The sequence below is a fragment of the Coturnix japonica genome, chromosome 6 (assembly GCF_001577835.2).
Source record: "Coturnix japonica isolate 7356 chromosome 6, Coturnix japonica 2.1, whole genome shotgun sequence".
Taxonomy (NCBI): Eukaryota; Metazoa; Chordata; class Aves; order Galliformes; family Phasianidae; genus Coturnix; species Coturnix japonica.
In genome coordinates this window covers 8,678,922-8,693,984 of record NC_029521.1, presented here as the reverse complement: position 1 = coordinate 8,693,984, position 15,063 = coordinate 8,678,922, and the positions used below count along the sequence as shown (strand labels likewise).

At 44.2% G+C, this 15,063-nt stretch overlaps 1 protein-coding gene across 10 annotated transcripts in view; it reads right to left on the bottom strand.

Annotated features, from left to right (window-relative positions):
• The window catches only part of TET1 (tet methylcytosine dioxygenase 1), a 92,071-nt gene that overhangs the window by 50,579 nt on the left and 26,429 nt on the right, over positions 1–15,063 (bottom strand). For 8 of the 10 annotated variants that reach the window (XR_001556030.2, XM_015866317.2, XM_015866319.2 and 5 more), the window contains 2 exons: positions 8,802–10,841; positions 4,109–4,159 (listed from right to left, as the gene is read on the bottom strand). Coding sequence is in view for 9 of the 10 variants with exons in the window: in XM_015866317.2 (XP_015721803.1) it covers positions 4,109–4,159; positions 8,802–10,718 (1,968 nt within the window). In the remaining variant the exon portion in view is untranslated. The remainder of the gene's footprint in view (positions 1–4,108; positions 4,160–8,801; positions 10,842–15,063) is intronic. The other 2 variants (XM_015866322.2, XM_015866325.2) reach the window with 1 other exon arrangement.

Below are 15,063 nucleotides of genomic sequence, written 5' to 3'. Positions count from 1 at the left end.
ACAAAGTGTGGTACTGAATTACAATCAAAGAATCACACAATCATAGAATTATCAAGGTTAGAAAAGACCGAGAAGATCATCTAGTGCAACCATTATCAATACTTCCAAGCTAAATCATATTCCTCAGCACCACATACAAGCGTTTCTTGAACACTCCCATGGTCGGTGACTCCACCACCTCCCTGGGCAGTGCATTCCAATGCCTGACTACCCTTTCCAAGAAGTAATCCTTCCTAATGTCCAGCCTGAATCTCCCCTGACACAGCTTAAAACCATTCCCTCTAGTTCTATCATTGATTACACGAGAGAAGAGGCCAACCCCCAGCTCACTACAACCCCCCTTCAGGAAGTTATAGAGGGCTATAATCATGCTTGTTTACTTCACCTGAGGCACATGAGCCTACTAAGCACAAAAAGAAAAAAGAAAAAATAATAATAATTCCCTTTGGACACACATCCAGCTATCAAAAAGGTCCTTAAAAATAATAATCTAGGCATCATTTTTGAAACAAATTATTTCAAAATGAAAAGCATTCAACTGCCAAGTTACTCCTTAGTTACTGTAGTTCTAAAAGTAAGAGTTGGATAATTTGTGTGAGCCATCCATGTGCCAAAAGCAAACTCCCTATGGAAAAGGGAGCAAAAAGGCTCAGAAGAAATAGGCAGACACATCCAACCAGTACTCGAAGCAATTTTAATTGCTATTTTTCAAATGAGTATGTTCCAAAATGATTAAGTCCTTTTAAAAAACACAAAGCACGTCTTCTGTACAACATCCCTTCCAACTCCTATTATCCTGTCTTCTTCCTCTGTCAAACCCCACAGCACTGCAGTTCCATCCACTGACTTGTTGATATCTTGTTTTAAAAAGGAAAAAAAAAAAAAAGAAAAGTTGAATTACTTCCAGCTAAATATCCTGGCAGGCATTTTGTGCTAAAAAAATTACACTTACATGTTCAAAAATCCATTCAAGCCATGCTCATTGAAAGCATTAGTGTGCATATTAGAGTTGCTTCTCTTAACTTTTGTTAACACGTTCATTAAGTTGAAATAGTGCAATTTAAGCACCAAAACAAACATTTTAAGAAGGACTAGCAACAGCTGGTCTGTCATAGCAACTTCTTATCTGAACGTTGTTTTTGATACGAAATACCACGCTTCGTACACATTGAGGAGAAAAGTTAAAGAGTGCTCATGTATGTATTTGTAGCTTCAATGGAAAAGGGACTCCCACTAGCCCCTAAATACAAGGTTTACCAACAAACCTGAAGTGCTAGATATTAAATAATCTCTTGCTTTTGGTTTGACTTAAACCAAATTGATTTTAGAGTTTCACAGGTGTTGTCTACACTTTTCTTGTGCACAGATTAGCACTATAGTGTTTATGCATAAACACACAAACAGAATCAGGCAGAGAACAAAGAATGGGCATGCACTTGCAGTACTCACTTAGCACTGCATGTACTACTGAGGATCTCTCTCTTCAGTCTTTTTTTCCTCCTTTTTGTTGGTTGGTTTTTAAAAACTTCATGAATGCAGCAAATGTCTGCAACCATCCAAACGGCAGCCATAGCTCCACAGAGCCTACTAGAAAGACCACGGCCTGTGCCTCTTCATCATGTGTATCAGCTGTATTTATCACTTTAGTTTATAATGTCTACATCTGTCAAACTGGTTTTCAACAGGAAAGCATTGCTTACTTTAACCTGGTACAGCACAATTCATAAATATGTTGGATCATAAAAGCATCATTAGAGGAACTGCCAGCTCTCCAAATAAATGTGCATCTATACAAACTCAGGATGACTGGAGAAACACAAACTCCACTTGTCACTGGAGCACAGTGCTACAAATACCCCTTAAGCAAGTCCACAACCCTTTTTTGAAGCAAAACACAATTAAAACCCCAGTAAAACAATAACAAAATATTAATAATAATTCAAAACATCTATATATATATTTTTTTTTGACATGTCACTGGTAAGCTTCACTCAGCCACTACTGATGACTAAAACAAAGACTGAAGTTATAATTCAGTGGATACAACACCACTTCACACAGCAGTCCCACCAACAAAGCAAGCCATAATCATACACCAGAACATCATATTTCTAAAGTGCCATTCAGAAGATGTAAATGGTGAAGCTTTTTGGAGGTTTCCTGCAGTTGACAGAAACACAACCTATTTTAACATGGTCATTTAACATGGCTGACCCACCCCACCAAAAACAAAGCAAAACCTCCCCAGCACCAACACAGCCACCTCTAGAGATGCCTTCAGGGGCACCATGCCTCCTTACTGGGTGCACACAAGTGAATCGACTCATCAAATACAATTCAGCACCACAAAATAAAACTGAAAGAACGCTCTCTATAACTGAAGGGGAAAGAAATGCTGTAGAATCAATTCAGCAGAGGAAAAGTCAAACCAGAAATAAACACAAGTCCAATGACTACCATATGATACTATGCACACACACAAAAACAGACGAGCCTTTTTCCATTTAAGAGCCAAGAAAAAAGAAAAAAAGAAAAAAAAACTGTTCAAAAGGCTTTTTGGAAAGGATAGGAATGACAGCATCATATTACATAGCAACTTCCCCTGCCATCAAATAAGAAGCAGTGGTAAAATGAGTTCAAGAGAAAGTTTGCAGACTCACTACGAACCCCTACTGCGGACAGACATCCAACACAACACAACTACACAAGTCAAGAAACACTCCTCTTACTTCTACAGGTGCATGTACCAATTCCACGCTACAAAACACTACGACTGGTTTACAAGAAGTTTTCATTTCACACACTATCTCCTTCACTGCACCAAATGAACAAATGCTAAAGTCTTAACAACACCTAGCAACTATGCTGCAAAAGTGGCAGTCACTACAATGGGCAATTAAGAGCATACCTATGACTTAATGAAATAATCAAATGTCCTGGATTAATGTATTTTTAAAAGAAGAACACTTGTTAGTGCTGTGCCATCACCATTCCTGTAGGCAAAGGGGAAGGTGGTTTGCACAGCAACACCCACACTGAGAGACACACACACAGAGGTCAGACACATTTGCAAGCCAAGGAAGCTTATTTGCTCCTTCCTTACTCTTAACTTCTAGATTAACTTTGTCTTACAAACTTAGGACTCCCTTGAGCAAGTTCCTATGACGTGTAACAGTGAGGACAAAGCAGCTAAGGAGTCGCAATGATTTTAAATAAAACCACATTACATTCAGCATTTATCACATTCACCACGTCCAACAACTTCTGAAATGTTTATGTACTGAAACAGTGCTCAACTATTTCAGATCACGTTCAGCTGCGCTCTGTGTCAAGAAAACAATCGTCAAGTCAGTTTAAAAACATTACATCTCATTTTCTTTAACTTCTTTTCACAGTTTCAGCATCCACCCTTTAGCATTTTAGATCGAAAGAACAGAATTAAGAACCTATTTCCATACAAAACAAATGCAAACTGAAAAAAAAGCAGTATGAATCTGCTACCAGTTAGACACAAATGTAGTAAACTTGTATTACAAGCTCAAACAGTTGAGTTGAAGCACCAATCTTTTGTTACTATGCAAGATAGCCATCTTAAGAGCCCTGCTGAAGCCTTACCACGTGAACCGAGGGCCCCTGTAAGTTTATAGAATTTTCAGTTTCACTTGAGGTGTTCTAAAGTTTAAAGAAAAAAGGAAATCAAAACCGCTGTAATTGAAGCGTGAAGCTTCCTATGCCGTTAATTTAGTTTACGTGATAGCACCGACTTCTCGCCCTGCTCGACACCCCCAGCATTCAGCTGCTACTTCTGTGAGTGGGGAAGGAACACGGAGGGTGAAGCGGCTCCCAGCACAATGGGAAGCGAACGTCCCGGCCGCAGCGCCCCGCATAGAGGCTCCGGTGTGTATATACACAACATGCTGGGATGGGGGGAGGGGGAAGGGGGGACAGGGAGAGGCAAAAGAAGAGAACATGTTCTGTGCCGTTAAAATTAGCTCATCTGAAGGGCTGAAAGAGCCGCGTCCCAGCGCGCAACCCTCGATCTCCTGTTAAACGTGACAAGAAACGGCGCTTAACGTGAGGGAGAAATATTAAAGCAATCATCGGTTACCTTAAAAACTCTTTGCTTCCTCCTCTGAGGTCTTTTGTTTTCAGTTAGAACCTAAAAAAACATCAAATCGCAGAATAAGCGGTGGTCACAAAGGCAGACGCCTCCAGTTTTATTATCGAACCGCAATATTTCTCTAATACCCGAGTGCTTCACGTGCGGCACCTCCACGGGCCGCCGGCGGCTCTACGCGGCCCCCCCGCCGCCACCCCGACACGCGGCGACGCCGGAGACGGCAGAGGGGAGAGGCCCCGCCGCCCCCCCGGAGCCGAGCTCGCTGGTGCCCCGCATTCCTCACGGCGGCGCCCACCAGGCGGCCATCTTGCTTCCTGCCGCAGCGGAGCCCTCCCCTCCCCTCCTTTCCCTCCCTCCTCTCGCGGCGGCGCGGGCACGAGCCGCGCGTGGATCGGCGGCGCTCGCCCCCCCCACCCCTTCGCGAGGCCGCGCCGCGCGCGCCCGAAGCTTAAGTCCGGCCCGGCCAATGGGACTCCGCGGCCCCGCAGCGCCCCCCTGCGGCCGCCACGCGCCGTCACGCCGGCCCCGAGCGAACAAAGGGGCCGCTGTGCGGGGCGGCCAGCGGCAACACGCGGCGCGGGCACGGAGCCGGCACCGCGCGCTCCCGCCTCGGCTCGTGCACGGCGGAACGTGAGGGCCCGAGCTCGGCCCACACCCGCGCTGCGGCACGAGGGGTCAGGCGAGGACACGGCCCCGCGCCGCGCGTGCACGCGGCCGACAGTGAGGGAGGGGCGGGGAGCGGCCGGCGGGCACCGCAGCAGGACAGGACAGCCCCGCAGCAGGACACAGCCCCGCAGCAGGACACAGCCCCGCAGCAGGACAGCCCGGCACAGCAGGACACAGCCCCGCACAGCAGGACACAGCCCCGCAGCAGGACAGGACGGCCCCGGGACGCCGCAGCGCTGCTGGGCTCTAACTGCGGCTACGCAGAACGGAGCTCTCGGTCCCGCAGCCCAGGTGCACCGCGCCCCGGCCAGCACGGCTCGCTCCCCTCGGAAGGTTCAGGCAGAATGTGACGCTGGCCCCGAGTTTTCCGCAAACAGCTCGGCTCAGACAGAGCCGCTGCGGGGCTCTCCATTAAATCACCATTTCCCATTCAAGACAGAAGAGCGGCTGCTGGAAAGCTCCCAGCCTCCCCTAATTGCAGCACGCTCCTTAAATACGCCTGGGCTTTGGGCAGCACGTAAAAACCCACAAGGAAACAGGCCGGACCGTTGTTCCGTATTTCCCCGTTGCTCAGATTATTGCTCAGATTACAGCCGCTGAATGACACGTCTCAGGGCACCTCGGTGAGGCCGGGTCCCACGGGAGCCCCCCGGGGCCATCAGTGTCACCCAGCTGCAGGCAAACAGTCCCAGGAGCTGGCAGCGTGTCAGGGCTCCAGCCCAAGTGCAGCCCTGAATCGTGGGCACCTCGGCAATGCCGGCTGCTGCTAACGCTTCTTCCCCAGGAGAAGGCAATACAAATCCCACACCGCCCCCCTATGCTGAGCTTTTGCAACCTACTGAGCCCTGATGTGCAACATATCCAGACCGCCAAGGTGTGCACGGTGGTGCAGTAGCAGCATGCCAGCCCACTGCTTGAGATCAAATGGGCTTTTTGGTAGAAAATAGCTTCAAAACAGCTTCCAGCAACTACCATGTTATTGCAGAAAGCAGCAGCCTCAGAGACGAGAGAAAATGCAAAATTTCCACACTCCTGTGTAGGTGGAACTTGTCAAAATGCTCTTTTCAGTGCAGAGCATTCCTGCATTATTCACCCAGAGTGGGACAATAATGCAGCACGAAGCCTTTTCCTCTCCTTTCCGATGCTTACTGACACCTCACTTACCTGGCTGCTCCCCCACAGAGCAGTGACACACAACCCTTTTGCCTCCATCCTGCAGGGCATTTCCTCCCCCCACACCTAAGCCAGCCTCCCTGCAGTATCTATCCCCTGGGGAAGCAGCACTACCATTCCAGGCCTTTGCCACACTGCATCCCTGAAAAACCCATTACATTCAACAAGGTAACACGGTAACATATCACTGAAGGTTTATGTGGATGTTATTCTTTAAAGAGCCTTTTTTTCTTCTAAAGCAGCGTGCAGGGACTTTGAACCCCAGCAGCAGCTATCCTAGAGCCGCTCGACACACAGCTCTCATCCACTTTGCTGACTTCTGCATTGTTTAGTTAAAGTCAAAAGAAATCATTCCCTTTAAGGCAAAACATCGATGTTCAAACTATGCTCACGCAGAGAACGTCTATCCCCTTACATCCTCCTCCCACTGAATCACCTCCAAAAAATGCTTACATTCCACCAACACGAGACGGAGACACACAGCTCCTCCAAACGAGGAATGTACTGAAGCCAATCTAATTTCTCTTTAATTGCTTCTTTCCCTTTCTATACCATGGACAGAGACCTACAGACTTTTTCCCCAGCTGCCCTCTATTTGTGAGGCATAGCTGGCACAGAAATCCCAACTGCTGTAGTCTCAACCCCACCTCGGTCTGGGAAAACACAACGGGATTCCCTTTTGGAGTGCTGAAACCTTATCTAAAGGATAGCTGCTGCACAGTGCTTCCCATCCCCCTGCAACACCCTCTGTATCTCAATATTTTCAAAGCCTTCTCACAACACACAGACACTGCAGAAATAGTTTCCTCTTTCATTTTCCTCTGAGCGGTGCTTCTATAGAACACGAGAGACCAGACTTGCTCCTATGAACATCTGAACAGGCACCGGGTTTCATTCAAATACATTTTTATGAGAGAATACCTGACGTGTTGTTAAATGTCAGGAATACTTCATTTCCTCTATGCAGTATTCAAAGTTCATACAAAATTTAACGAGAAATGAAAGAGGCCTCTGGTGCAGCTCTAAAAGCATTGAACAAAACGTGACCAATTCAATAAAACAAAAGCACACGAGAAATAAGCTGCCAAAGGAATATAAACAAGAAATTCCTTGTAAAGAAAGAAGAAGGAATGCCTAAAGAAGAAAGAGGTGAAGGGGCAAAGCAAATCTGCAAGGAGAAGGTCAGGCTGAGCAACAATAAAAGAAGTACGTTTAGCCTGGAAAACAAAGGTTGACAGAAAAGCTGGAGTGCTTCCTTTCATTGACCCTGCCAAAACCTTTTCTAAATCACGGCTTTTCAATCACTTCCTACCTCAGTTCCATCAGTTCTCTTCCACAAGCCTCTTTAGCTCCATTGGCTAAACATACAGAATGGTTTAATGTTGCTACAGTCTCGCTGCAAGAAGTCAGCATCAGCCTCTACCATCTTTATTGTTTAATTGTATGTTTTCAAGTCATGTGTTAGTTGTCCCTTCCCTCACTTTGCTCTCTATGAGCAGTTGAGACATCAAGGGTTTTTAATGAACTCTAAGCCCACCTATTTAAAGCTACTTCCCTAGGCATTTTACTTTAAAATACATTTCCTGCACAAAGCATATACACATACCATAACCCCTCACTGCTATGGGACTCTTCTCTTTGCCCGCATACTGTAAAAACAGAACAGGCACATCTGCAGACCTTAGCAAGTACCGGACAGAGGGCTGCAAACAGAAGGTGTCCTGAGAGCTCCACAGCAAACTGGGATTCCTACCTGCTGTAAGGATACACTGTTTTAATGAAGCTGGTGTTCAGAAATGTTTTGCAGGTGCATTCATTCCCTGCACTGTGAACTGCTCAGGGAGCACAGAGTGCCATAATGGTGCAGAGACTTGAACTCAAGTTTCCCACATCCCAAGGCAAATATCCCAGCAAGCTAACAACTGAAACAGCAGCTTCCTCTCCACGGCTCAGCCTCCATTCAACTATATGAACTTCAGGAGAAGGCAGAGGCTAACTCTGCAGCTCAGAGGTCAGGGAATTCAGCTGGGATGTGGGAAATCTGTGTTCAGTTCCCTACTTACCTGATTTAAAGCCTGATCTTGAACTGAAATCTCTCAGAAGGTCAGGGCTGCTATCACAGGGGCATACAGACTGTCTTTGCCCCTCCTCTTTGGTCCAAAAGTAATGACCTGGGTTATAAAATGCTGATGGATCAGAAAAAATGAGTAAGAAACAGAAAGAGAATATGTGGGGGAGATGTGGTAAGATATACAAAATAAGAGAGGCAGGGGAAATGAAATGAAAGAAACAGAAGAACAGACAATTAGAAAGGCAGAGAGATGTGAAAGGGGAAAAAGGCAGCTACAATCCCATCCTAAAGTTTACTGATTTGTTTCCACCAAATGTGTAATCACAAGCAAATCACTTTAACTTGAAAGAGGACGCAACCTTCTTTCTTTTACCTTTTACCTTCTTAGCTATTTTGAAACACAGGCCCTTTCCCTAAGATCTCAGGGTATCCTAAGACTACCCTCATTTCCCCACTCCTCACATTTTGTACTTAAATCTTTCTCACCTCTTCATGCCCTCAATTGCTTTAGCCAGTATATGGAACACAGAGTTAAAGCCATGCTTGCCCCTCATTTTTTTTTTTGCATCAACACTGCAGGATCAAGAGTAACTGTTGCTCACTTTAATTTGTCCTTCTCTGCATAGCAAGAGAAAAATCACAATGTAACTTGCTAGCTACAACAGAAACCCCGCATTCTCTATAATCTGTACAACAAGGGCCCTCTGCAGTGTTTCCAGACATACCTCAATCCTTAAAATCATGACTTAACTTGAGACCTTTCTGGCTTACCTCAAGAGGTAGTGTGATCGGTGGCGGTGGCTTTTTCAGTTCTTCACATTTTCTCTTTTTACATATCCGGTGACTGGTTTTGCGCTTCCTGCAACAGCTGCATTCTTCACAATTGGTTTTCCGCAGACAGGGCTCACAGACTCCACAACGCCTTCGTTTCTTTTTCTCTAACATAGGGAGCAGAGATGGATATGCAGGAGGGTAACCACCGGCCGGATTTGTGAGAGAGGATGGCCCTGAGGCCTCAACTGTTTGAGTGCTGTTGCTTACGTTGTCCTGAATCAAATTCAAGCTTATTCCAACACTTTCCAGCTGTGATGAATAATCATTCTGCTGCAGTCTTGAGTCAGCTGGCAAATCTGCATTTATGGCTTTTTCTAAGGCAAAAACAGAGGTTTCCGTGCTTGAAGGCAACTCTGAAACAAAGCCTTCAGAGAATTTTCTGGAGCTCTCACTGGACATTTTATCGACTGCTCTTTTTTCTGTATCTGACGATAAAGCGGGGACATAGCCTGAATTCAAAATTAATGTCTCTGCATCAATGCATTTAACAAGCCGTTCAATATCCTCCACTTTAATATTGGCTAAAGAGGTATCAGAAACCGGTTCGCTTACTGTAAATACATTTTTTGAGTCTGATTCTGCATTCTCTACAGTACAGCTCAAATCTGAATATGGGTCAAGCTCTTTGTGAATGGGCACAAAATCCACGAGTCTCATGTTGGATTCCACAAGCGAGCTTACACTTTCAAAATGTAAAAGTGAATTTGATCCAGTGGCAGCTTCAGAGCTGGAATGTGAACCAAGGACTTCATTTGCAGACTCCAAACCTCCATCTGCTTTTAAGCAGGACTCTGCAAATGAGCTCAAATCTTCTAAACATTCTTTTGAATTTAACTCAGAGGTAACTGTGGGTGCAGGATTTGAGTTGTATTCTTCACTAGTTAGCACCAAGTCTGACTCTGATTCAATGTGGGATTCAGCAAGTGGGACCAACTCTTCCAACAGCACAGCTGAACTGGGGTCTGAGGTATCAATAGAACCAGAGTCAGGTTGTTTACTGTTAGGCACCAGGTGGAAGGGAGTCTCTATACACACCTTCGAGTTTGATTCAGAGGTGGTTATGGAATCAGAAGACAGAAGCACCAATGCAGCATCTTCAACAAATGCTTCAGCTGCACTACTTGCATTGAGATCAATGAGTGTCTGCTCACAGGGCAGGTCTCTGTGCTCATACACCACCTCTGACACTGCTGTACTGTCATCCATTACTTGGGTGCTTGGAACAGAGTTCTTCATTTCAGGTATTTCTCCCTCCTCTTCTTGACCAGCACACGTGGCAGCAGGTTCTTCATTTACACTGCATGGAATATCCTCTACAGACAGAGAAGCTAATTCATCTTGTGCTAAATTCTGTTCCAACACTTTTTCGGATGCTTCAACATTTTTTTCTTCTTCTACGGCCAGATCTTGTTCATGTTTTTCCTTTGTTTCAAGCTTTTTTTGTGCTGCAGCTTTTCTGGGTTTTGCAATTGTTGGAGCTTGAGAAAATCTACGGGAGAATGATCGGTTTCGAAGAGACATTGTAAAACCATTGATGTTGAAAGCTTCCTGGCTATGAAAGAGGATATTGTCAGCTTTCTCCAAACTCACCCAAGGTGTTCCAGACAAGGTTCTGGTGACACTGCTCCTGAGAAATCTACCTGAAGAGCTCATGATTGGTTTCTTTTCTTGCTGCTTTTTCTTAACATCTTTTTCTTGTGCCGGCTTTTTGCCTTTTCCAGAACTAACAGCTTTTGTGGAAGTCTTTGTGGTTTTCTTTCTCACTTGGCTACATTTCTTTTTGCCCTGGTTAGTTTTTCTTTTGCCTATCTCTTCCTTTTTTGCTAATCTGGAAGGCCTTGCGTGGTGAGCCATGTCTGCGGAGTAGTAGAAATGTTACGAGGAGAGATGGAAAAAAATCATGAGCTCTTGAGAGAATTTTTCAACAGAAAACTGCACTCTCCCATTGCGGCTCTCTGTAGCGATACAGAGTCAACTCTGAAACAGAAAAAGATAAAATAACATTAATAGAAATTTAATTAATGAAAGAAGCATGTATATTCATTTGACTATTTAAAAATACACAGGTAAAACTCAAAACACCAGTATCAGACATCAGGCTAAATCAGCACAAAGGCTTTGAAAGTATTAACAGACTGCAAAATTGAAAGCTTGCCTAAAAGCCCAGAAAACTAATAAAGAAGTGAACAAAGTTCAAGTGATCATGAAGCAATTCATTTTTTTACCATTTTACATCAATTTTAAGATGTCTGAACATTCACAATCTTATTGGTGGTTTGTTAACCATCCCTCCCCTTGGGTAAGGACAGCTAAAATTTGCATCTTCAGACACGCTGTGGAGCATAAAGCTACTACTGTATGGTCATTTGGGAAAAAACAACAACAAAGCTGAGTTAACTGGTGTTACACCCATAAACCACCGCAAGGGCATCTCATCCATATGCTGCCTATCATGATATATATCCAGGTTACCATTGTAGAAATAACTATATGCCTCTAAAGACATTTAATTTGTACTCATGGGGGTAACTGGATCAGGGAAGAATTGCCATTCCAAGTGTTATCTCCTGGGATCATGTACAAGCACACTGTACTAGGTTGCAAGCCTTGGCCCTTCCCAGCAATAGCAAATGTATTATGCAAGAAATCACCTCTGCTTCATGATCATAACTACTACTATATTTGCTGTCAACAAAACACCATAACATTTATCCTAAGCTTTTGTCTTCAAATATGACTGTGATGAAAAAGCCTCCAAACTCCCAAACACAACCTGCACATCTCAGAAGATACAACAAACTCTTCTGGCTCCAGAGCAATTTTCTGAAAGGTGGGTTGCTTTTCTTTGTTTGCTTGGTTTTTTAATATAAAGAAATTCTGTTAAATACTTCCTCTAAAGGAAAAAAAAAAAAAAAAAAAAGAAAGAAAAGAAAAAAAAGGAACTCATAAAGGAAGAAAAAAAAGGAAGAAGGATGCTGCTGGGTCCAAGCCCCACCACTTTAAAGGGCAAGAGAGACAGAGCACTCTCTTCATCATGACCTCAACCCCATGCTGAAGCCAGCAGGGTGATGTCACCAAGGCTGGGCTTACCCACAGCCCAATCTGAGCTTCAGCAAAGGAGGGCAGAGCCCTGCTGATGCAGTCCAGCCTTCCTAGCACCTCAGAAACTTATAACATTATCACAGTGCCCAGGTTCAGCTTGTGTTGGGCAAACAATGGTGTGGGGCTTGCAAAGGGCAGGCTCTACAAGAACCCATCTAAACCCAAAGGGTGTAGTATATCCACCATGCATGGCTGCTGCACAGGACTACCAGCCCCCACTGCTCCTCACCAGCTCGCTGGCAGCAAACTCATCTCTAACTCCATCACAGCCATCAACAGGCTGCAGTCACAATACTTGAAAAACCCAACAGTAACTACCCTCCCTGCTCTCTTCAGAGCAGCTTATTTAAAGCTCTTTGAAGCCCAGCTCATCTGTTCAGCAGTAAGCTGAATGATCCTGTGCAATACAAAACGTAAATCACATATATCACGTGTCTATGTAAACATGCTGTGATCATTCTGTATCTTATCTGCATCTTGCAGGAGCATATCAAACTAACATTACTGAGACAGCACTTTTTCCATGCACTCAAACACCACTTTGGAGTCAGCATTACAGTACAGCACAAGGCTCAACGCACTTCTAAGGTCACATCAGAAGACAAAGCTAACCTCTCACATCAAACAAGCTAATAGCACTGCAGGAGAAGACCTGACCCAGACAGACTAAATACACGTGTATAGCCATCTGTAGTTGCAGGTAATGTTTCAAAGGCCATCACTAAAAGACCTAAAGAGCTCCCACAGAGGTACTCCACAGAAGTTGGGTTGGACACTGAAATACACTAAATACAGGCTTGAAGTTAAGGTAATTTGAGTGCTTTCCTTCCCTTACCCTTTTCTGAATGGAACGGAGGAAGAGGGATATGGCCATAACCAGTCACTCCACAAGCTGAGCATCAAATCAGCAGCACGTTAACAGGTCCATGAAACAGTTGCTGTCAGTCTACAAAGGGCTGCCCACTTTCTTGTGGTTTTGATGAAACCAGGCTCCAAAGGACAGCCTGGAGGGCTGCAAAGCCAGCTGCAAACAAGCAGCAGACAGCCCATTGGTAGCCATTAGTGCCTGGTGCTACATAACAGTGGTAGGAGAGGAAATGCGAGCCACTTTCAGAGACTATGGACAGGAGAGCAAGGAAGAAAGCAAATAAGGGCCATGCAGCATGGAAATGTGTGAATCGGGAGGGGAGCAGAAGAGAGGAGATAAAGCCTTTTCTCTTTATCAGCTCTGAAACAGAAGTAGAAGGGTGAGAGAAAACAGGAGACCAAGAATGGAAACAGTGACTGGATTTTTGAAGATACTGGATGTGCTTAATGCTTTGCTCATGCTACTTTTCTACATAAACATTTGGCACTGCTGTTATAGAAACTTGGGAAGCATAATTTGCAGAATCGCCAATCAGAAGCTTCATTTATAACAATCTTGTAAAACTTTTCTTTGGAATCGTGATGATGTGATACGTCTTTACCTGCATTTAGAGATTGCAACACGGGTGCTTCAAAGACTGAAGAAGCAACATCATCCTGCTTGGTTTTTAACAAAAACGAAACAACAAAGAAATAAAAATACTCCACACTAGTCTGGAAGAAATATATATATATAATCCTGTGGTAGCACTGTGATGGGAAAGGCTGTTGTTAGCACTTGTCAGAGACAAACGGACAGGGACATATGGAAAACAGCAGCAGCTTTATCCATTTTGTTTCAATTTTGTTGCCGGAAAGAATTTTTCTTTAGAAGACACCTGGGCAGTAGCTCCCTAAGGGACATCGATCTTTTCTTCTTTTATTATAGTACTGAACTTCAGTTTTATCCACCTGGAACAGAGCACCTGACCTCCAAGATGATTGTAGCCTGTTGGGAGAAATGCCTGTCAGCACTAGGGCTTTACTTCCCCTTAAAGAAACTCCCATACTCCTGCTGAGCACTGCTCTGCCACAGTAACCACAATTGGTACATTAAAAAAATTAAGAAGTTAATTAATTTAAATAAACAAAATAACAACAACGACAGAAGAAGAAACAAAGTTTCTAGTAAAACTAAATTCATGTTGTTGCTGTTACGTTTACTTTGCCACATCTAGGATCAAAATATTAGGTAGCTACAAGCTCAGTACTCAAGATTTGTTTTCTGCAGCACTATGGAATGTTTTACCTTCCTTCCATGTAAAGGGCTGTCAATGACGCTGTGTTGATGCCTGCAGCAGTTGCAAATTGCCTCATGTCACTTCTTAAGGACAACTAATAGCTACAGCACACATCACATTTCAAAGCAAGAAATCCTACTACCAAAACACCTCTGTGAGCTTCCAGGATTATCAAATACAAATCTAATGGTTTAATGCAATAACTTGTAAGTATTCATCATCCTGGAGAGAAAAACTGACTTCATTTGTCTCTTCTGAATCCTGAGTCAGACAGGACCCATCCCCCCACAAGTCCCTTCCTGAGAGAGGACAGGCGTCCCTATAAAGTGGGTAATCAGTACAGGAGGGTTTGCAGGGAACAGCCCCAGCCAGCAGCAGCGCATCCTGAAGCTGCTTGTGACTTGACTTCTCTTCTAATTCATGTGCAAAAACAAAAGCTGGCTGTAGGGCCACTATCTTAAGTTTTGCTCCCAGTAATAAGTCTGGAGCAATCCCACTGACTGCTATAATCCTCAGCAAATACTGCTAAAAAGCTAATCAAGGGCTAAAGCTTTTAGTCCCAACCAGGTCAAAATTCCAGACAATTATAATAAGAATCTTGCCTACAAGGCAATGGGGAGATTTAACCCTATGCAATGCCTCTAGGAAAAAGAATAAAATCTTCTTCTTAAATGCTTCTCTTTTGTTTTCTTTGCACATAATAATAAAGAGAATTTTCCATTTCAAACTAGTGTTCATTAAGATTCTGTTTCAGAACTAGATGGAAAACTTAAAAGGTGTGTTTTCATAAAATGGTGGCAGCCTTTATCTGACATCATAAAAGAAAGTAAGTGACCCTTAAAAAAAGCACAGCTGTATGAGAAATATCAGGCAGCTTGGACTAGCTGAGCCTGGTTTCACTGCAGCCAGAACGAACCAATCTAATGCACTTTGTTTCAGTGTTTAAATGT